At 38.0% G+C, this 18814-nt stretch overlaps 1 protein-coding gene across 3 annotated transcripts in view; it reads right to left on the bottom strand.

Moving 5' to 3' along the window:
- Positions 1–18814, bottom strand: part of LOC140739339 (uncharacterized) — a 99300-nt gene that overhangs the window by 78171 nt on the left and 2315 nt on the right. For 2 of the 3 annotated variants that reach the window (XM_073067552.1, XM_073067551.1), the window contains exons 2-3: positions 16124–16388; positions 12903–12977 (exon numbers count right to left, since the gene is read on the bottom strand). In XM_073067552.1, coding sequence (XP_072923653.1) covers positions 12903–12977; positions 16124–16126 — 78 coding nt within the window. In that variant the 5' untranslated portion in view covers positions 16127–16388. The remainder of the gene's footprint in view (positions 1–12902; positions 12978–16123; positions 16389–18814) is intronic. The other variant, XM_073067553.1, reaches the window with a different exon arrangement.

The following is an 18814-nucleotide window of genomic DNA, read 5'->3' as shown; positions in this document are numbered from 1 at the left end:
GTCGACTGTACTTCCTTAGAAGGTTGGCGTCTGTAGTGAAATGCTGAAGATGTTCTATAGGTCAGTTGTGGAGAGCGCCCTCTTCTTTGTGGTGGCGTGTTGGGGAGGAAGCATTAAGAAGAGGGACGCCTCACGTCTTAATAAGCTGGTAAGGAAGGCGGGCTCTGTCGTGGGCAAAGTACTGGAGAGTTTAACATCGGTAGCTGAGCGAAGGGCGCTGAGTAGGCTACGGTCAATTATGGAAAACTCTGAACATCCTCTACATAGCACCATCCAGAGACAGAGAAGCAGTTTCAGCGACAGGTTACTATCGATGCAATGCTCCTCAGACAGGATGAAGAGGTCAATACTCCCCAATGCCATTAGGCTTTACAATTCAACCGCCAGGACTTAAGAACTTTTTAAAAGCTATTATTAATGCTTTTTGAGATAGTGATTTAGATGCATATCATATTTTTACTGAGTTAAGTATTGTAAGTAATTAGTTTTGCTACAACAAGTGTATGGGACATTGGAAAAAACGTTGAATTTCCCCATGGGGATGAATAAAGTATCTATCTATCTATCTATTTCTCCCAATAAACATGCTTCTTAACCTGCTGAATTATTCCCAGCATTTCCTGTTTTTATTCCAAAAATAAACTTAGTATTTTCACAATACATACAAACCGATTTTCATCTTTGATAGTAGTAATTACAAAACAATGATGGTGGGATATTAGCATGAAAGCTGAAAGGGGTATAATAGAGTGGACATAGGAAACACGTGTATATACTCTATGTCCAGAACAAGGGAGCATAAATTGCATAACCACTATCAGATCAAGTAACACATGTTGGAGGATTTTATTTAAAGGCAGTGGGGCGAATCTGAATTCTTTAATACATGTAGGGTGAAAATGGCCCAATGGTACTGTACTTGTTAGCGCAATGTTATTACAATAGACCATAAAACCATTAGTTATAGGAACAGATTTAGACCACTTGGTCCATCAAGTATGCTCTGCCATTTCATCATGGTTGATCTATTTTCCCTCTCAGCTCAATCTCATTCCTTCTCCCCATAACTCTTCATGTCCCAACTAATAAAGAATCTATCAACATCTGATTAAATATACCCAATGACTTCGCCACCACAGCTGCCTATGGCAACAAATTCCATATATTCACCACTCTCTGGCTAAAGAAATTCCTCCTCATCTCTGATCTAAAAGGATGTCTGTCTATTCTGAGGCTGTGGCCTCTGATCTTAGACTCCCCCACATAGGAAACATCCTCTCCACATCCACTTTATCAGGGACTTTCAACATTCAAATGGAATTCATTCTTCTGAATTGCAGTGAGCAGAGGCCCAGAGCTATCAAATGCTCCTCAAATGATAAGCCTTTTAATCTGGAATCATTTTTGTGAACCTCCTTTTACCCTCTCCAATGTCAGCACGTTTTCCTGAATAACAGGCCCAAAACTGTTCACGATACTCCAAGTGGGGCCTCACCAGTGCTTTATAAAGCCTTAACATTACATCTTTGCTTTTATATTCTAATGCATATATGTCAAACACAAGGCCCGCGGGCCAAATCCGGCCCACGGTGGAATTATCTTTGGCCCGCGAGATAATATCTAATTACTATTAAAGCTGGCCCCAGTAATCGAAGCGCCTATGGCGTATGATATGGCTAATGCTGAGTTTATTCAGGTACCAGGTTTTCAGGGTTTTTAGTGTTTATTCGGCAGTCTTGCTCGGCAGTCTTCTTCATAAGAAACGGAATTTGTAAAGTGAAACACTTTGTAGTTATAGCAGAGACTGAGACACATGAGAGCAGGCTGAAAAAATGGAGGCAACGAAAGCTGCGTTCGCATGCGTCCGACTGATCCGGCCCGCATGAAGCTGCATTTTGCTCAATCCGGCCCGTGACCTAAAATGAGTTTGACACCCCTGTTCTAATGCTTTCAAAATGAAAGATAACATCACATTTGCCTTCCTCTCCACCAGCTCAATCTGTAAATTAACCTTTAGGGAATCTTACAAGTCACTTTGCACCTCAGATTTTTGAATTTTCTCTCCATTTAGCAAATAGTCCAAAGTGCATGACCATACACTTCCCAACACTGTATTCAATCTGCCACTTCTTTTGCCCATTCTTTGAGTCTGTCTAAGTCGTTCTGTAGACACACTGCTTCTTCAAAACTACCTGCCCTTCCACCTATCTTTGTATTGGCCACAAAGTCATCAATTTCTTCGTTCAAATTATTGACATGTAACATAAAAAAGTGGCCCCAACACAGACCCCTGTGGAGTACCACTAGTCACCAGCAGCCAACCAGAAAAGGATGTTCCCACTCTTTGCATTCTGCCAATCAGCCATTTCTCTATCCATGCTAGTTATCTTTCCTGTAATACCATGGTCTCTTAACTTGTTAAACTGTCTCATGTACAGCACCTTGTCAAAAACCTGAAAATCCAAGTACAAAACATCCACCAATTCTCCTTTGTCTATCCTGCTTGTTATTTCTTCAAAGAATTCCAAAAGATTTGTCAGGCAAGATTTTCCCTGAAGGAAACCATGCTGAATACGGCTTATTTTATCATGTGCCTCCAAATACCCCAAAACCACATCCTTAACAATTAACTCCAACAGCTTCCCAACCACTCAGGTCAGACTAACTGGCCTATAATTTCCTTTCTTCTACCTCTCTCCCTTCTTGAAGAGTGCAGTGACATTTGCAATTTTCCATTTCTCCAAAACCATGCCAGAATCAAATGATTCTTGAACAATGGTTACTAATGCCTCCACAATCTCTTCAGCCACCTCCTTCAGAACCCGGGGTGTACACCGTCTGGTTCAGGTGACTTATCTAGCTTCAGACTTTTCAGTTTCCCAAGAACCTTCTCCCTAGTAATTGCAACTTCACTCACTTCTACCCCAACACTCCCAAACTTCTGGCATACTGCTAGTGTTTTCCACACTGAAGACTGATGCAAAATATTTATACAGTTTGTCTGCCATTTTCTTGAGCCCCATTACCTCTCCAGCATCATTTTCTACCAGTCCAATATCTACTCTGAAGAAACTTTCATTATTCTCATTAATATTATTGGCTAGCTTGCCTTCGTATTCTATCTTTTCCTCCTTTATGATTTTTTTAATTTCCTTCTGTTCATTTTTAAAAGCTCTCCAATCCTCTAACTTCCCACTAATTTTTGCCCTCTCTTTGGCTTTTATACTGGCATTGACTTCTCTTGTCAGCCATGGTTATGTCATCATGCTTTTAGAATACTTCTTCATCTTTGGGATGAATAAATCCTGTGCCTTCAGACTTGCTCCCAGAAATTCCAGCCATTACTGTTCAAATGTTATCCCTGTTATTCCCTTCCAAGCAATTTTGGCCAGCTCCTCTCTCATGCCTTTGAATTCCCTTTACTCCACTGTATTACTGATACATCTGACTTTAGCTTCTCCTTCTCAAATTGCAAGATGAATTCACTGTATTCATCCTTTCAAAGTATGTGTCTGTCTGTTTTTGATTTTGTCTGCTTTTTACATGACTTTGCAACATCTCGTTGATTGCAAATTTGCCTTCTCATCAATAGACAATAGACAGTAGGTGCAGGAGTAGGCCATTCAGTCCTTCTAGCCAGCACCACCATTCACTGTGATCATGGCTGATCATACACAATCAGTACCCCGTTCCTGCCCTCTCCCCATATCCCTTGACCCCGCTATCTATAAGAGCTCTATCTAACTCTCTCTTGAATGCATCCAGAGACTTGGCCTCCATTGCCTTCTGGGGCAGAGCATTCCACATATCCACCACTCTCTGGGTGAAAAAGTTTTTCCGCATTTCTGTTCTAAATGGCCTACCCCTTATTCTTAAACTGTGGCCTCTAGTTCTGGACTCACCCATCAGCGGGAACATGCTTCCTGCCTCCAGTGTGTCCAATCCCTTAATAATCTTATATGTTTCAATCAGATCCCCTCTCATCCTTCTAAATTCCAATGTATACAAGCCCAGTCGCTCCAATCTTTCAACATATATCAGCTTCTCTTTGCTAGCATTCTCACTACGAACTTCCTCTGTTTGTAAACCATCTACCCCATCCTCATCACTATCACTCCGGTTTCCCGAACAACTCTAGAAAATTTGCCCTCAAGGATGTTGGTCCCCCTCGGGCTTAGGTGTAACCAATCTCTTTTGTACGAGTCATACTTTCCGCAGAAGAGATGTCAACAGTTCAAAAATCTGAAACCCCACCCCCTGCACCAGTTCCTCAGCCATGTATTCATCTGCCAGATCATCCAATTCTTGCCCACACTAGTGTGTGGCACATGCAGTAATACAGTGATTACTGCCCTGGAGGTCCTGTTTGTCAGCTTTCTACCTAGCTCCCTAAAATCTCTCTTCAGGACCTTCTCACCTTTCCTACCTACATCATTGGTGCTAATATGTACCAAGGCGTCTGGCTGCTTACCCTCCCCCTTTAGAATGCTGTTAACCCAATCTGAGACATCCCTGACCCTGGCACCTGGGAGGCAACATACCATCTGGGTGTCTCTATCACACCCACAATATCTCATCTCACAATCTCTGACTGTGGAATCTCCTATCACCACTTCAGGCCTCTTCACCTCTGTTCTCTTCTGAGCCTCAGTGCCAGAGACCCAGTCACTGTGACTCCACCCCCGCCCCTCCCACCCATTAGGTCATCCCCTCAACAGTATCCAAAGTGGTATATTTATTATTGAGGAGAACGGCCACAGGGGTGCTCTGCAATGGCTACCTATTTCCCTTCCTCCTCCTGACAGTCACCCAATTGCCTGCCTCCTGCAACCCAGTGGTGACTACCTCCCTGTACCTCCTATCTATCATTTCCTCAGTCTCCCATATGAGCTTAAGGTCATTGAGCTGCAGCTCCAAGTTCGTTTAACACATTCTCTGAGGAGCTGCAGCTCAGTGCACTTGGTGTAGATGCAGTTTATCCAGGACGCTGGAGGTCTCCCAGAATTCCCACATCTCACAAACAGAACAAAGCAGTGCCCCTGGAGCCACACTCACTACTAACAGTGCCCTAACAGACAGGGTTTAGGGCTTTGGAATTTAGAGCTCTAACCGGTGCCACTAATAAGGAATTTGTACATCCTGCCCGTGAAAGCGTGCGTTTCCTCTGTGTGTTGTGATTTCCTCCCACATTTTAAAGATAGACTGGTTAGCAGGTTAATTAGTCACTGTAAATTGTTCTTCGATTATGCAAGGGCTAAATAGTGGGTTGCTGGGTGGTGCAGCTCATTGGGTCAGATAAGCCTGTTCTGCACTGTATCTTTAAATTTAAAAAAAATAAAACAAGGGGTGGATATGAGAACAGATGAGGAAGTAGTGTTTAGTTGAAAAAGGTTCTCTTGGAGCTTCCTCCTTTTCGAGATCAGATGGATGAATGATCCATTTCTATACTTCAGATTTTTCATCCTAGATATATATTGGGGAAGACAAAGGCTGTGTCATGTGGCAATACATTCTGATATTGGAACCATACATTTGATTTATTATGTTTAATTCCCAATGATCAAAGGATAAATTCAGTTCTTGATTGATGGCATCTCACATTAATTGATAGATAGATACTTATTTAATCCCAAAGGAAATTACAGTATCACTGTAGCATTACAAGTGCACAGATATAGAAATATTAATAGAGAAGTAAGAAAGAATAAAACTAAGTACCTTAAAAATAAGATGTACAAGGTTTACAAGTCAAACATTACAAGATCCTTCCCCGGCTACAGGTTGATCATTATAGAGTCTGCTGGCCAAGGTTAAGAAAGACCTCATATAGTGCTTTTTGGAGCAGCACAGTTATCATTCTCCATTACTGCAAGTGCCCCTCTGTTCAGCCAAGATGACATGTAGGCGATGAGAAACATTGTCCAGAATTGCCAGGACTTTTTGGAGGGTCCTTTGTTCTACCACAACCTCCAGTATGTCCAGTTTGACTCCTATAACAGTCAGCTTTTCTAATTAGTTTATTGAGCCTGTTTGCATCACCCATTGGCTGATGCCATTGCCCCAGCACATTTACCATGTAGATTACACTGGTGACAACAGACTGGTAGAACATGTGAAGGAGAGGCCTGAATAAGCCAAAGGACCTCAATGTCCCAGGATTATTTCTCCAGATCAAAAAAACATTATATTTCTGCCCTTTTATCTATTCATCTATGTATGTATCAAGTTTACTGATTATTTCATCTGTGTCTTCTTTCTTTATCTTAATTTTTCTTTTTGGTGGGAACTTTCTACAAACATTTGTACATAGAACTCATAGTTGGATACATAACAGAAACAGGCTGTTTGACCAACTTAGTCTGTGCTGACAATCAAAGCACTCATGCTGGGCTCCACAACCCTTTTGAACAGACAATTTCAAAACTTCATTACCTTCTAAATGAAATGTCTATGCACCTCAATTTTACATGGCCACTCCCTTATTTTATATCTTTGTCTCCCACTAAGGTGGATTGACAACTACTCTGTCATGCCACTTCAGAATATTATATGTTTCAATAAAATCACCCTAACTCGGAACTCTAAAGAATACAGAACCGACTTCTTTAGACACTCATGACCCACCTTAAATTCCGGAAATTAGCTTGGTGAATCTCATTTGCACTGCCTTCAATACATGTAAATCCTTTCTTAAATAAGAGGCCCAAAACAATGCTCAGTACTCCAAATGTAGCATTGACACCATATGTGAATGTAACAATACTTAGCTATCCAGTTGATTCCTTTAACCAAAGTGCATGACCTTATGCTTTCCAAATTAAAATCCATTTGTTAAGCTTTTGCCCACTCACTCAACCCATCTATATCTTGTTGCAAAGCACTAAAGCTTCATCGCGATTTTCTGTCCATCTATTTTAATTTCATAAGCAAATTTGGATACCATACATTTTAAATGATGCCTTGGAGCCTCTGCATCCAACACATCATTCTCCGCAATGCCTGCCAGATCCAAAGGGATCCTATCAAACACATCTTTACCTCCCCCACCCCACTCTCCTCTTTTCACAGGGATTTCTCCCTGTGTGATTCCCTTGTGCATTCTTCGCCGCCCACTAATCTACCTCCCAGCAGCTAAACGTGCAAATGGCCAAAGTGCTACACCTGCCCATTCACCTCCTCCTTCACCTTCACTCAGAGCGCCAAACTGTTCTTCCAGCTAAGGCAACACTTTACCTGTGAATCTGCTGGGGTCTTCTATGATATCTGTTGCTTCTGAGGTGGCCTTCTACATTGGTAAGACCTGTTGTAAATTGGGGGACTGCTTAGTCGAGCGCCTCCACTCCATCCGCCTACAGCGGTGCTTCCTAGTAGCCAAACATTTTAACCTACATTCCCATTCCTTTTCCAATATCAGTCCATGATCTCCTCTTGTGCCACGATGAAGGCACCCTCAGGGTGGAGGATCAACACTTAGGTAATCTCCAGTCTGTAGGCACGAATATCAATTTATCCTTCTGGTAAAAAAAACATTTCCTTCCTCCTCCCCTCTTCTTCTATTCCCCACTCTGGCCTCTTAACTTTTCTCACATGCCTATCACCTCCCCCTCATGCCCCTCCTCTTTCACTTTCTCCTATGGTCCACTCTCTTCTACTTTCAGATTTTTTCCTCTCCAGGCCTCTACCTTTCCCACCCACCTGGCTTCAGCTATCACCTTCTAACTATCCTCCTTCCCTCCCTCCATCTTTTTATTCTGGCATCTTGCCCTTCCTTTCCAGTCCTGAAGAACGGTCTGAGCCCTAAACTTCAATTGTTTGTTAATTTCCTGCCTGGCCTGCTGAGTTCCTCCAGCATGTTGTATATGTTACCTTACATTTCACCCTATCCTCCAGATAATTAATAAAAATAATAAATAACAGAGCTAAGGGCCGATCCTTGGGCCACTACACTAGTTTACAAACTTACAACCTGAAAAAACTCACTATCCAGATTCTCTATATTCAATCCATTCTAATACACTATTCCCAGTACTTTGTGCTCTTATTTTATGAAAAAGCCTTTTACATGGCACTTTATCAAATCATTTTTGGAAATTTAAAGCACTATTTCTTTCCATCAACTTTTCTTGTTACATCCCTGAAAAGTTCTAGTATAAATTTGTCAAATACAATTTACCTTTCATTAAAGAACATTGACTTGGTTTGATTACATTAACATTGTCTAAAAGGCTAGTTATTTCTCCTTAAGTTTTCAGCTCCAGTATCTTGTCAATAACAAACAGTAACTAGCAGAGCTATAGTTTCCTACCTTTTTGCCTCTTTTTCTTCTTGAACAAGGTAATGACATTTACCGTGTTTCAATCCATTGGTACTCTCCCAGTCTCGTGCATTTTGGAAAAACTTCCACCAGTGGCTCTCTGCAGCCGCTTCCTTTAACAAAAATCTAAGATGCTAGCTATCACTCCTGGTAATTTATCTGGCTTTAGTTCCATTAGGGTTCCAATGCTTTGTTCCTCATTATAGTGAATTTATTGTCCCTGTACCAATAATTCAGCCTTTTCATATTGGTTGTTGCTTTAGTCCAGTAATTCCGCTACACTATGTTGCAAAGCAGGCAGAGTAGCAATGTATTAACATTCAGAACAGTTCAGAATATTCAATCTCAGCAAAAGTTTATAGGTTTATTATGTAAATAGTTTAAGTGTTCCACTTTGTAAAATAAACTATAATTTCTTTGGCTATTTAAAGGCTGTGTCATGTTTGTGCAGGCAACACAGATCTGAAACAGTATTTTTTTTCTTTTCATGGATGCTACTTGGCTCCCTGAATACTTCCAGCATTTTCTGGTTTTATTTCAAAATAATCCTGTTCTATTTTTATTTATTATTTGCTTTACACTGAGCATAATTTTACTGTTTTAATTACCCATGTACATTTTCTATTATTATTGTTCACTGTACTATTTATTTAAGTAATTTCAGAATAATAATGTTCAATGGAGGGTGTTTTTCATTTGTTTTTCTATACAAGGACTGCCATGGCTTTTCTATGTTCCCTGTTTTCTCCAGCTTAATTGGTCTCAATTGTTTGACAGAAAAACAGATGTCTTACACCAAGCACTGATAGGCTGTTTTTCAGAAGCTCAAATCAAAGTTCACATGAAGGAAACACAACCAGGTTCTCTCTAGAGGAATTATATAACAAAAAGATGAAGGTGCTGCATGTTTGCTAAACTTGAAATTTACTGGGAGTGTATGCCCCACAATTCACTACTTTCGAAATATGAAAAATATCAGGTGATAGGAAGACTAGAATTTGCAAAAGTACAAAAACCTCCAAACGCATAATAGGTTGAATTAACAATCAATAGTTGTTGGTAATATCTCTAATAAATATTTATACATATCTGATTTCAGAGGCATTTTCACAAAGTCTTCTTATAAAAGCATATGCAGCATTCCTAGCTAATCAACCTGAATCTTTACTCTGTAACATTATCATAGCTGAGCTGAAATCAAAAGGTTCTCAGTAAAAAAAAATGTAATGGAGACACAGACATTTTATATTTTGTGGTTCTGAAGGTTTTCTCTTGTTACTAAAAGCAAAAACAAAATCATGTGCCTTTAGCATCTTGAACCTTTTGGGGATTGAATCATCTGATAGTGTTGTTCAAAGTACAAATGAAAGCATTAAGATGGAGCCTGACTAATAACGTCAAATCATTTCTGCTGTTGACAAACTATTTTCAGAAACAACTGGCAATCCTCGGAAGAATAATCTACATGAAACAAACAAAGGCAACTGCATTTGTTGCTCTAGAAATATTCAATGGAAGTATGAAGATAAAATTCACTGTGGCCTATTTGATGACACAAACCTGGCAAAGAAATGACTTCTGTATCCGAATGAATAAATGAGAACTTGGGGAGAATAAAATGGGATTGGGGTTAGATTAGCATAAATGAGTGCTTGAGGGTCAGCACATGACTGGTAGGCCAAATGGTCTGTTTCCGTGCTGTAAGATCATTCATTCCATGTTTGAGTTTTTATCACAGAACTCCCATCTATTAGTCCAGTAAGTGAATCACTGTCCACTGGCTAGAACTTGCTCTGTTGTCACTAACAGCAGGTGGCAACAAGATAATTATAAACTATTTTGGTAATGACTTTTATTGAATCCATAGGACAATGCAAAATAATTTCAAATAATATTTTGACATCAAACACAGAAAAACATTGGTCGTCATTTCCTATAATTAAAATTCTGGCTGTAATATATTGTAAGAGGTTGAACACAGTAAACACTGGTAATACTTTCTAGTCTGTGTATTCATGTAAGTGACAAAAACTGGCTGCTATTATAAATAAAACATAAAGTGGAAGTGGTGCTATTGATCATAAAACTGCTATCAAATCGTATATGATAAAAACGTAAACTGGGTGGAAAATTGGTCAGATACACATATGCCCAGTCCACACCAAACTTAAGGAGAAATCTAATTCAGCTAATAACTGCCTACTTTCAATCAAAGTTATGATTGACAGTGCTAATAATTGGCACTCTCAAACAAACTAACCAATTCTCAGGTTATGTTTTACTAAAACAGCTTAGTTCCAAACATGAGTTGAATTCCAGAGATGAGGTGAGAGTGACTGCCCTTGACATGTAGATCACCAATGACCAGAAACTCACCTGTATTAACCACATAAATACTGTGGCTACAACTGGTCAGAGGCTGGAAAGCCTTTAGAGAGTTAGAAATTTTGTTACTAACTATAAGGATAACTCTGAACATCCTCTACATAGCACCATCCAGAGACAGAGAAGCAGTTTCAGCGACAGGTTACTATCGATGCAATGCTCCTCAGACAGGATGAAGAGGTCAATACTCCCCAATGCCATTAGGCTTTACAATTCTACCGCCAGGACTTAAGAACTTTTAAAAAGCTATTATTAATGCTTTTTGAGATAGTGATTTAGATGCATATCATATTTTTTACTGAGTTAAGTATTGTATGTAATTAGCTTTGCTACAACAAGTGTATGGGACATTGGAAAAAAGTTGAATTTCCCCATGGGGATGAATAAAGTATCTATCTATCTATCTATCTATCTAAGTTATATGTCAGAAGCTTGACAGAATACTCTGCATTTGTTTGTATGCATGCAACTCAAAGAGTATTTTAGAAACTCAAAACTATCAAAGTTAAGCAGCCTACTTAATTGACACTATTCACCTCCCTAAATGTCCACTCTTTCCACCAGAGGCAGACTGTGTCTGTAGTTACACTACCTGCTAAATGCACTGTGGTTCCTTGCCTAAGCTACTCCTCCCAAAGTTGCAGGCTTCATTATCAAAATGAACAAGTTCGGCAGACATATCACAACCATCAGCAGGTTTTTTCTTTAAATCATGCATTGTCTTGACCCTTTATGGTTGAGTCTCTCTCTCTCTCTCCCCCCCCCCCCCCCCCGTCACTCTGTCACTCATTCACTCTTACATAAAGTAGCATGCAGTACTTGTTACAAGTCTTGATACCTGTCAGTTGAATATTACAAGCTCCCCCGACATGAAGGTAGTGGAAGTATTGCTTGAGAGTGCCATGTGTATGCTCTGTAATTCTCTTTGTGGCAGCATGGCTGGTCATTGTAAGCCTGCTGCTTCTAACCAAACTCAGCAGCCTCTTCATGGGTGGATAAATCTTGTCTTATAGAAACTAACATCTAACTTACAATATTGATTTAAATGTAGGTGGAAAAAAGCCTGACACAGCATGATAAAATCAGGATGGGTGCCAAGATAAAGGACATTAATCTTCCTTGTGCACTACCCTTAATTACATATCAACTGCCTATTGATACATGGGGATTCTTACAGCTCATCAAAATGATTGTTTAGAAGGGGAGCACAAAGTTAGAGCATTACCTTCAATACATACAAAATTCCAATCTGCAATAGTATGGAAATTGGACATGAACAAATCTGAATCAATTAAACTATAATTTTAATGAAAGAATGTCAATGTGATCATTACTCCAAATGTGCACTAAATATGCTATAAGAGTCTGTTGGTCAGACACAGAAATATGCAGGGAATGGAGGAATACTGATCATGAACAGGCAGAAGAAAATTAGCTTAATTCAACATTGTTTGGTGCAGGCACTGTAGGTCAAAAGGCCTGTTCTTATGCTTTATTGTTCTATATTCTAGGTTGTATGTTCTATGACTTTAAAATTTATCAAAATGCAAACAAGACATTTTCTACTGAATCACAATGACTGAAACTAATTATTGCTACATAAAATATAGAATTTAACCAAAAGAACGATGGCAATAGAATTTTGAAAAGGAAACATATTAACATTCAGCAATCCCATTTTGTAATCAAACTTATAGTGTAACTATCATGTTATTATGAAAAAATGAATTCCCCTTATTGAGAAATATTTTTAAAAAGTCAAAAGTAAATTACAAATCCTCCTACATAAACAGTTCACAGTGGCGAATTAATGATTACCACCTACCTTGCCTAATAGGAAATATTTGTTAATTTTCCAATTCATAATTTCTGAATGTTTAGCTGTCAATATAATTTTTCTAATATAAATTATTTGGATTTCCTGTATCTTCAGTATTTTGATTTCATACAGAATCGAGTAAAAGTTGTTATTATATGGAACAGATTTTTCTTTCAAATCAAAACTGAAAATCTTTTCAGAGGGCAGATGTAACTAAGATAATTCTTGAACAGTGATAGCTGGTGAAGTTTATATTTTGCAGTCTGAGTATGAATTTCTACAACAATGAGTAAAAATATTTTGTCTCTTTTACTTCTTAAAATAAATTACATTAAATCAGTGTCATCAAAGTCAATGGAAGAAGCGTTCATTCTGCAGAGGTACCTTTCTCTTGCTGAGTTCTTTCAATGTAGCATGGATATTGTAAGTAGTTGCATTAGAAGACATGAAAAATATAATCTGCAGGAAGGTCATTTATTTAATTAACAATCATTCATTATACCATCCCAAATTAGTTAATTCACACCATTATAACAAAAGAGAAACAAAGGTGAAAAAGCAAATTGGAAAATTTAACGTAAATGGAATGAAAACTAATAGTGCATATTGACATGGAACATACAATTCTATGCTTGACTGAATTATGAATAGAATTTATTGCTACTATGGAGAATGTAATTGGAACTATGTAATCAAAGTACAGTATTACACAATATAACACCATGGTAATTATCTCTAGCCATATCAAAATGGTGCTTTATTTAAACTGACCTATAGTAGGCAAACTTACATTACATTCTTATCTTTGAAGCTAATAGAAAGGAAAAGATCTTATTCTTTCATTTTTCAGTGTAAGAATCCAGGATTTAAAACAAAAATATATTTTCATTAAATATTATTCTCTTTGCAATTGCATTGTAAGTTCTCCTGTATATTGTTGCAGAAAACAAGTTTAGAAGTAAAGTTCACTCAGATGATTAGTATGCATCTTTCTTTATAACATATGTATTTAAAGATAAAATAAAATGCACTCTGTGTTTGAAAGCTAAATAAGAAACTAGAAACCAAGAGAAGATTAGAGACAGGGAAAAATGCTAAATTGGGAAAAGGCTATTTACAACTGTATTAGCAGTAGCTGAGGAGAGTGTATTGGGAATAACTGTTATTGGGTAAGTCCAGATATGACATATGCGAGTCATTCAAAGGACACCTGTCAGAAATCAGGACCAACATATTCCTGTGAGGAAGATAGGCAAGGGTAGTAAAGTTTGGGAAAATGCAAATTTCTTCAAAAAGGAAATGGAAGCATATATAACTTCAAGAAGCTGAATTTGGATGGAGCCTTTAAGGCATATAAAGGAAAAAGGACAGAACTTAAACAGGGCTAAAGGGGGCCATGAAGTGTCCTTGGCAGATAGGATTAAAGAGAATTCCAAGGCATTGATACATTCATTACAAACAAGAGGATAACTAGGGAGAGGGTAGAACCACTTAAAGATAGAGGAGTGAACATTTGCCAGGTCACAGAAAGAAGGCAAGGTACTAAAATTTACTTTACATCAGTATTCACCAAGGACATGGACATGGACATGGAGGATTATGGAGGGTAAACTGATATTCCAGGGCATGTTGATATCAAAAAACAGGTAGTGTTAGTGCTCTTGAAGAACAATACATGAGGCATGACTGGATCTATCCCAAGTTATCTCAAGAGAGCAGATTATTAGGGCTCTGACACAGACCTTTGTATCCTCTCTAGTCTTAAGTGAGGTCTTAGAGGTCTGGAGAACAGCAAGAAGACCACAGGAACTACTAAGGAATTTATAGGCCTATTAGCTTTATACCAATGTGGGAGAAGATTCATAAGGGCATGATCAATGCAACAGAAAATCATAGGCTTGTTAAGGAAAGTCAGCATGGCTTTGTGTAGGAAAGGTTATGTCTTGCAATCTTCATTGAGCTTTTTGAAGAGCTGACAAAGCTGATGGATGAAGGTTTGGTAGTCAATGAGGTCCTTCATGGTAAGCCGATCCAGAAGTTTAAGGCACATGGGATCCACGGAGGCTTAATAGATTGGATTCAAATTTTGGTTGGCCATAGAAGACAGAGGATAATGGTGGATGGATGCTATTTTGATTGGAAGTCTGTGATCATTGGTGTTCCATAAGGATCATCGTTGGAGCCTATGTTGTTTGTAATATATATATCAAAGGATTCAGGAGGATGTAGACCTGTTAGAAATGAGGACAGAAATGTGGCAGATGGAGGTTAATCTGGACAAGTATGAGATGTTGCACTTTGGGAGGTCAAAAATAAGAGGAAAAGGCAGGATCCTTAGAAGCATTGAGGGTGAAAGTCTATTGCTCCCTGAAAGAGGCAACATAAGCAGATGGGGGTAAAGAAGATGTATGGTAAGCTAGCCTTCATAGGTAGGCATTGAGTATAAAAGTTGGGAAGTCATGTTGCAGCTGTATAAAACTTTGGTAAGTCCACATTTGAAGTATTGTATGCATTTTGGTCACCACATTACAGGAAGAATGTGGAGCTTTGGAGGGGGTGCAGAGGAGATTCACCCATGTTTTTACTCAATGACAGTATTCTCTAAAGTAAAGGATTCTAAAAATTCATAAAGTCCTTAAAGAAGTTTCTCCGGAACTACAAGGAGAAGTAGGGTAAACTTGGATTGCTTTTCTGGAGTGCTGAAGGTGGAGGAATTATCTGCTAGAAGTATATAAAATTGTAAAAGCCATAAAATTACCATAGCCTTTATCCTGCGATGGAAATGTCAAATAGTAGAAGGCGCAGCTTTAAGCTGAAAGGGAGAACGTCTAAAGGAGCTTAACAAGGATTTTTTTATATACAGGTACTTGGAATATGCTGCCAGAAGAAGTGGTGGAAGTAGACACAAAAGCAATGTTCAAGTGGCATTTAGAGAGTAAACAGGCAGGGAATAGAGAGGTACAGACCATGGAGAAGCAGATAGGATTAGATTAAATAGGCATCATGGGCCTAACAATGTTGCTGTGCTGTACCATTTACGTTTCGTGTAAATAGCTGGTCCATCGGCATCCCAACAAAGAAGATGTATTAACAATAGGGGTCCAGATCATTTTCTACCATGATATGATAACCAGAGAATAAATTTGAAGGTATGTTTTGATGTTCCCAGCAGTTTCTGTTTGATTTTTTTTTCTCTGTTCTTGACCATGTGCTTATTTTTGACCTACCTGCTAAGTTCCCAAAAGTTTGAGAGGTGCGATTTAGACAACTTTAAATGCAACTGTGTAAAAATGTGGGATTTAAATGTCTTCAAGAAATAACAAATTATAGTTATATATACATTTCAAAATGTAGAATAAATATTCTGCTCTGCAGAACCAATGAAGCTGCAATTTGTTATTTCCCTATGCAAATGGGAAATGCATTACTGAAATTACAGACCCTTGATGAAAACCATCACCATTTTATTCATCAAATATATCCAATTATTTCAAATAATCCAAAGGCAGGCTTCAGTTTACTACCAAACAGGCAAAAATGATGCCTGGTCAACAAAATAAAGTCAATTCTTAAAACTACTCATAGTGACATACTGATCCACTCACCATTTTCTTGCTGCTCCACTTATAATTTCTTCACTGAAGACATAAAGATTCTGGTCATACTCAGCAGATCAGATGGTATCTGAGAGCAATGAACCAGAATTAACAGTTCAGGAGGGAGACAAACTTTTGAAAGTCTGGGGAAATGGGGCTATGGGGAATGGCACAGAAGAGATCAGCCACAATCATGTTTGAATGGCAGAGGCCAGGTGTCATATTTCAGCTCTTATTTTCTCATATTCTTGTACTGGAACTGATGAAATAAGTTCTGCAATAATACAAAAATCATGCATTAGCTCTCTTTTGACAAAATGGTAGAGTTAATCCCAAAAAAATCCCATTGTAGAAGGGATTCCATGAATTTTATTTCAGTGCTTATTATTTAACTTTTTGATAATATACACAAGAAAACTAGTAAGTTAAATTCTTTCTACCATAGGGGAAGAGATCTCCATTTATGTACACACTTTTGAAAACTGGAACTATTTAAGTTCATAACCTCAGTATAGTGGATTCTTACTGCTGAGTCAAGAGGTCACTGGTTTAAGAAATCATCTTTTATTATTTAATCTCTAAAACCTTCTTGTAATTTCAAATGCATTTATTTGAGTACCCCTATTTTAATGAATATTGTTTCAATTTCCTTTGTCTTCCGTCATTAATATATCAGGCTCTGAATCAACTGAAAAATACTTCACTTATTTGTACACTACATATGGTACCTATTTCAGTTGCAAGCCCAATCATTGTGTCAACATTTCAACTTTCTTTGCTCTTGTAATCAAATGACCAATACTTAAAAGCCAAAATACAATTTACTTCTGTGTATTTCTGTTAATAACTCCGTGACTGCAGATGTTATCACATGATTACCCAATCAATACATCTTTGACTTAACTGTAAATTTTACTACTTAAAGTTGTGATTCCTTTCTCTCTTCTTAACAAAAATTTTTCCTGTATTGCCACATCTTTCACTTGTTTCTTATTTACATAGCCCCAATCAACTAATGCTTAACAGTTTTCCATATGTGCACATGAAAATAAGGCAGATTCTGGTACAAATTCAGCTAGTAGCCATTAAGTGCACCTTTTCAATCAAGAAATATCCAATTACTCTAAACTTCAGGTTTAACCTCCACAAAGTGTTCTTGTATGGTAATATTTATATATTTTCTATTCTTTTTACAAGTATGATTGTTATATATCATTGCATTTTCTTTGTCTGTGGACTTGGTAATTTTCTTAAGAATCTGATTAAACCATTTAGCACACCTCTAAAAGCAGTACTGACCATCTTTAATTAGCATATATTTTCTAGGTGTACAATTTTTTTCGGTAAGAAGTTCAAACACTTTACTATGACCAAAATGAATCTGACATGCAGCCTATAGGAGAAAAAGAATGTCAATATTTATGATATCATTGTAGATACAGTATATTTTGGTACATAGCCACCAGATTAGTTCTAACTGCTATTATTATGTCTGCAGTTGCCAATTTATTAATAACTTAGTTTGAAAAAGAAAATTAATTTTCCTTTCCATTCACAGAATTTAGTTCTATAACATTCCAGTTTAGTATCACAATTTTACAGCGCAAACCAAATTAGTGTTGGGTCTGTTCATTTCTAGTCACCTCTGAATTTTTTCATGCTGTCTGCAATTTTTCCTAACCTGCAGCAAGCTTGGTGAGAATTGGGCAATGCAGCATTGCTTGAATTGTTGCCATTCAGCTAAATCCAGCTAAAAGAGCTGGAACCTTTTATCCAATTACTTGAAAAAGTGTTTGAGGTGGGTTGTTTTGAAAATATTGCATGTTAAAAGTAGGATAGTAAGTGTTTTTTTTCTGATGAATTGTCAGAAATGTTGTAGCAGAAGATGCCACAGAAACAAAGCTGAACACCATCGTTTTAAACCTCTTGCAAAATCAATGAACAAAATGCACAGGTGGAGGATTCAAATTCTTTTCATATTGTCACCACAGCTGATAGAATTCAGAAGCCATTAAAAAAATATATACAGGGTATATCACTACCATTGCACAAGGCACAAACACAATTAATTACTTGCCACTCCTTCAGGGAGATAAGGTACAAAGGCCAAACATAGCTTTGGACTTTCAGTGCACTTTTATTGCATAACAACTGTAAAAAATTGGAAGTCCAACTGAAGACTAACCCTACCATCATATAATGTTACAACCATCATAGGGAAGAATGCAGATTATCATCTTCAATTGCTAAAGCAACGTTCAATCAAAGAAAGAGGGCCAAGACAAGCAGTAAAATACCCATGCTTAAACTTAAGCAGCCATTAATTTTCTGTTAGTTTATGAGGATAATATAAGCAGAAGCTTTGAAAACAATGATACAATTTAATATTTATTTATCTATTTATTGAAATACTGCGTGGAAGAGCCCCTTCTGGCCCCTTGAGTCATGCTGCCCAGCAATCCCCCGATTTAATCCTCAATTAATCACAGGAAAATTTACAATGGCCAATTAATTTACCAACCAGTAAATCTTTGGACTGTGGGAAAAAACTGGAGCACCCAGAGGAGGCCTACCAGTCACAAGGAGAAAGTACAAACTCTGTACAGATAGCAGAGGAAATTTACAGTACATCATTGGTACTGTAAAGCGTAGTGCTAATCACTGTACTACCCATGAGTACAGAGAAGGTGCTCTACATTG

This window comes from Hemitrygon akajei, chromosome 15 (genome assembly GCF_048418815.1).
Source record: "Hemitrygon akajei chromosome 15, sHemAka1.3, whole genome shotgun sequence".
Classification (NCBI taxonomy): domain Eukaryota; kingdom Metazoa; phylum Chordata; class Chondrichthyes; order Myliobatiformes; family Dasyatidae; genus Hemitrygon; species Hemitrygon akajei.
This window is presented reverse-complemented; position numbering and strand designations above follow the sequence as displayed.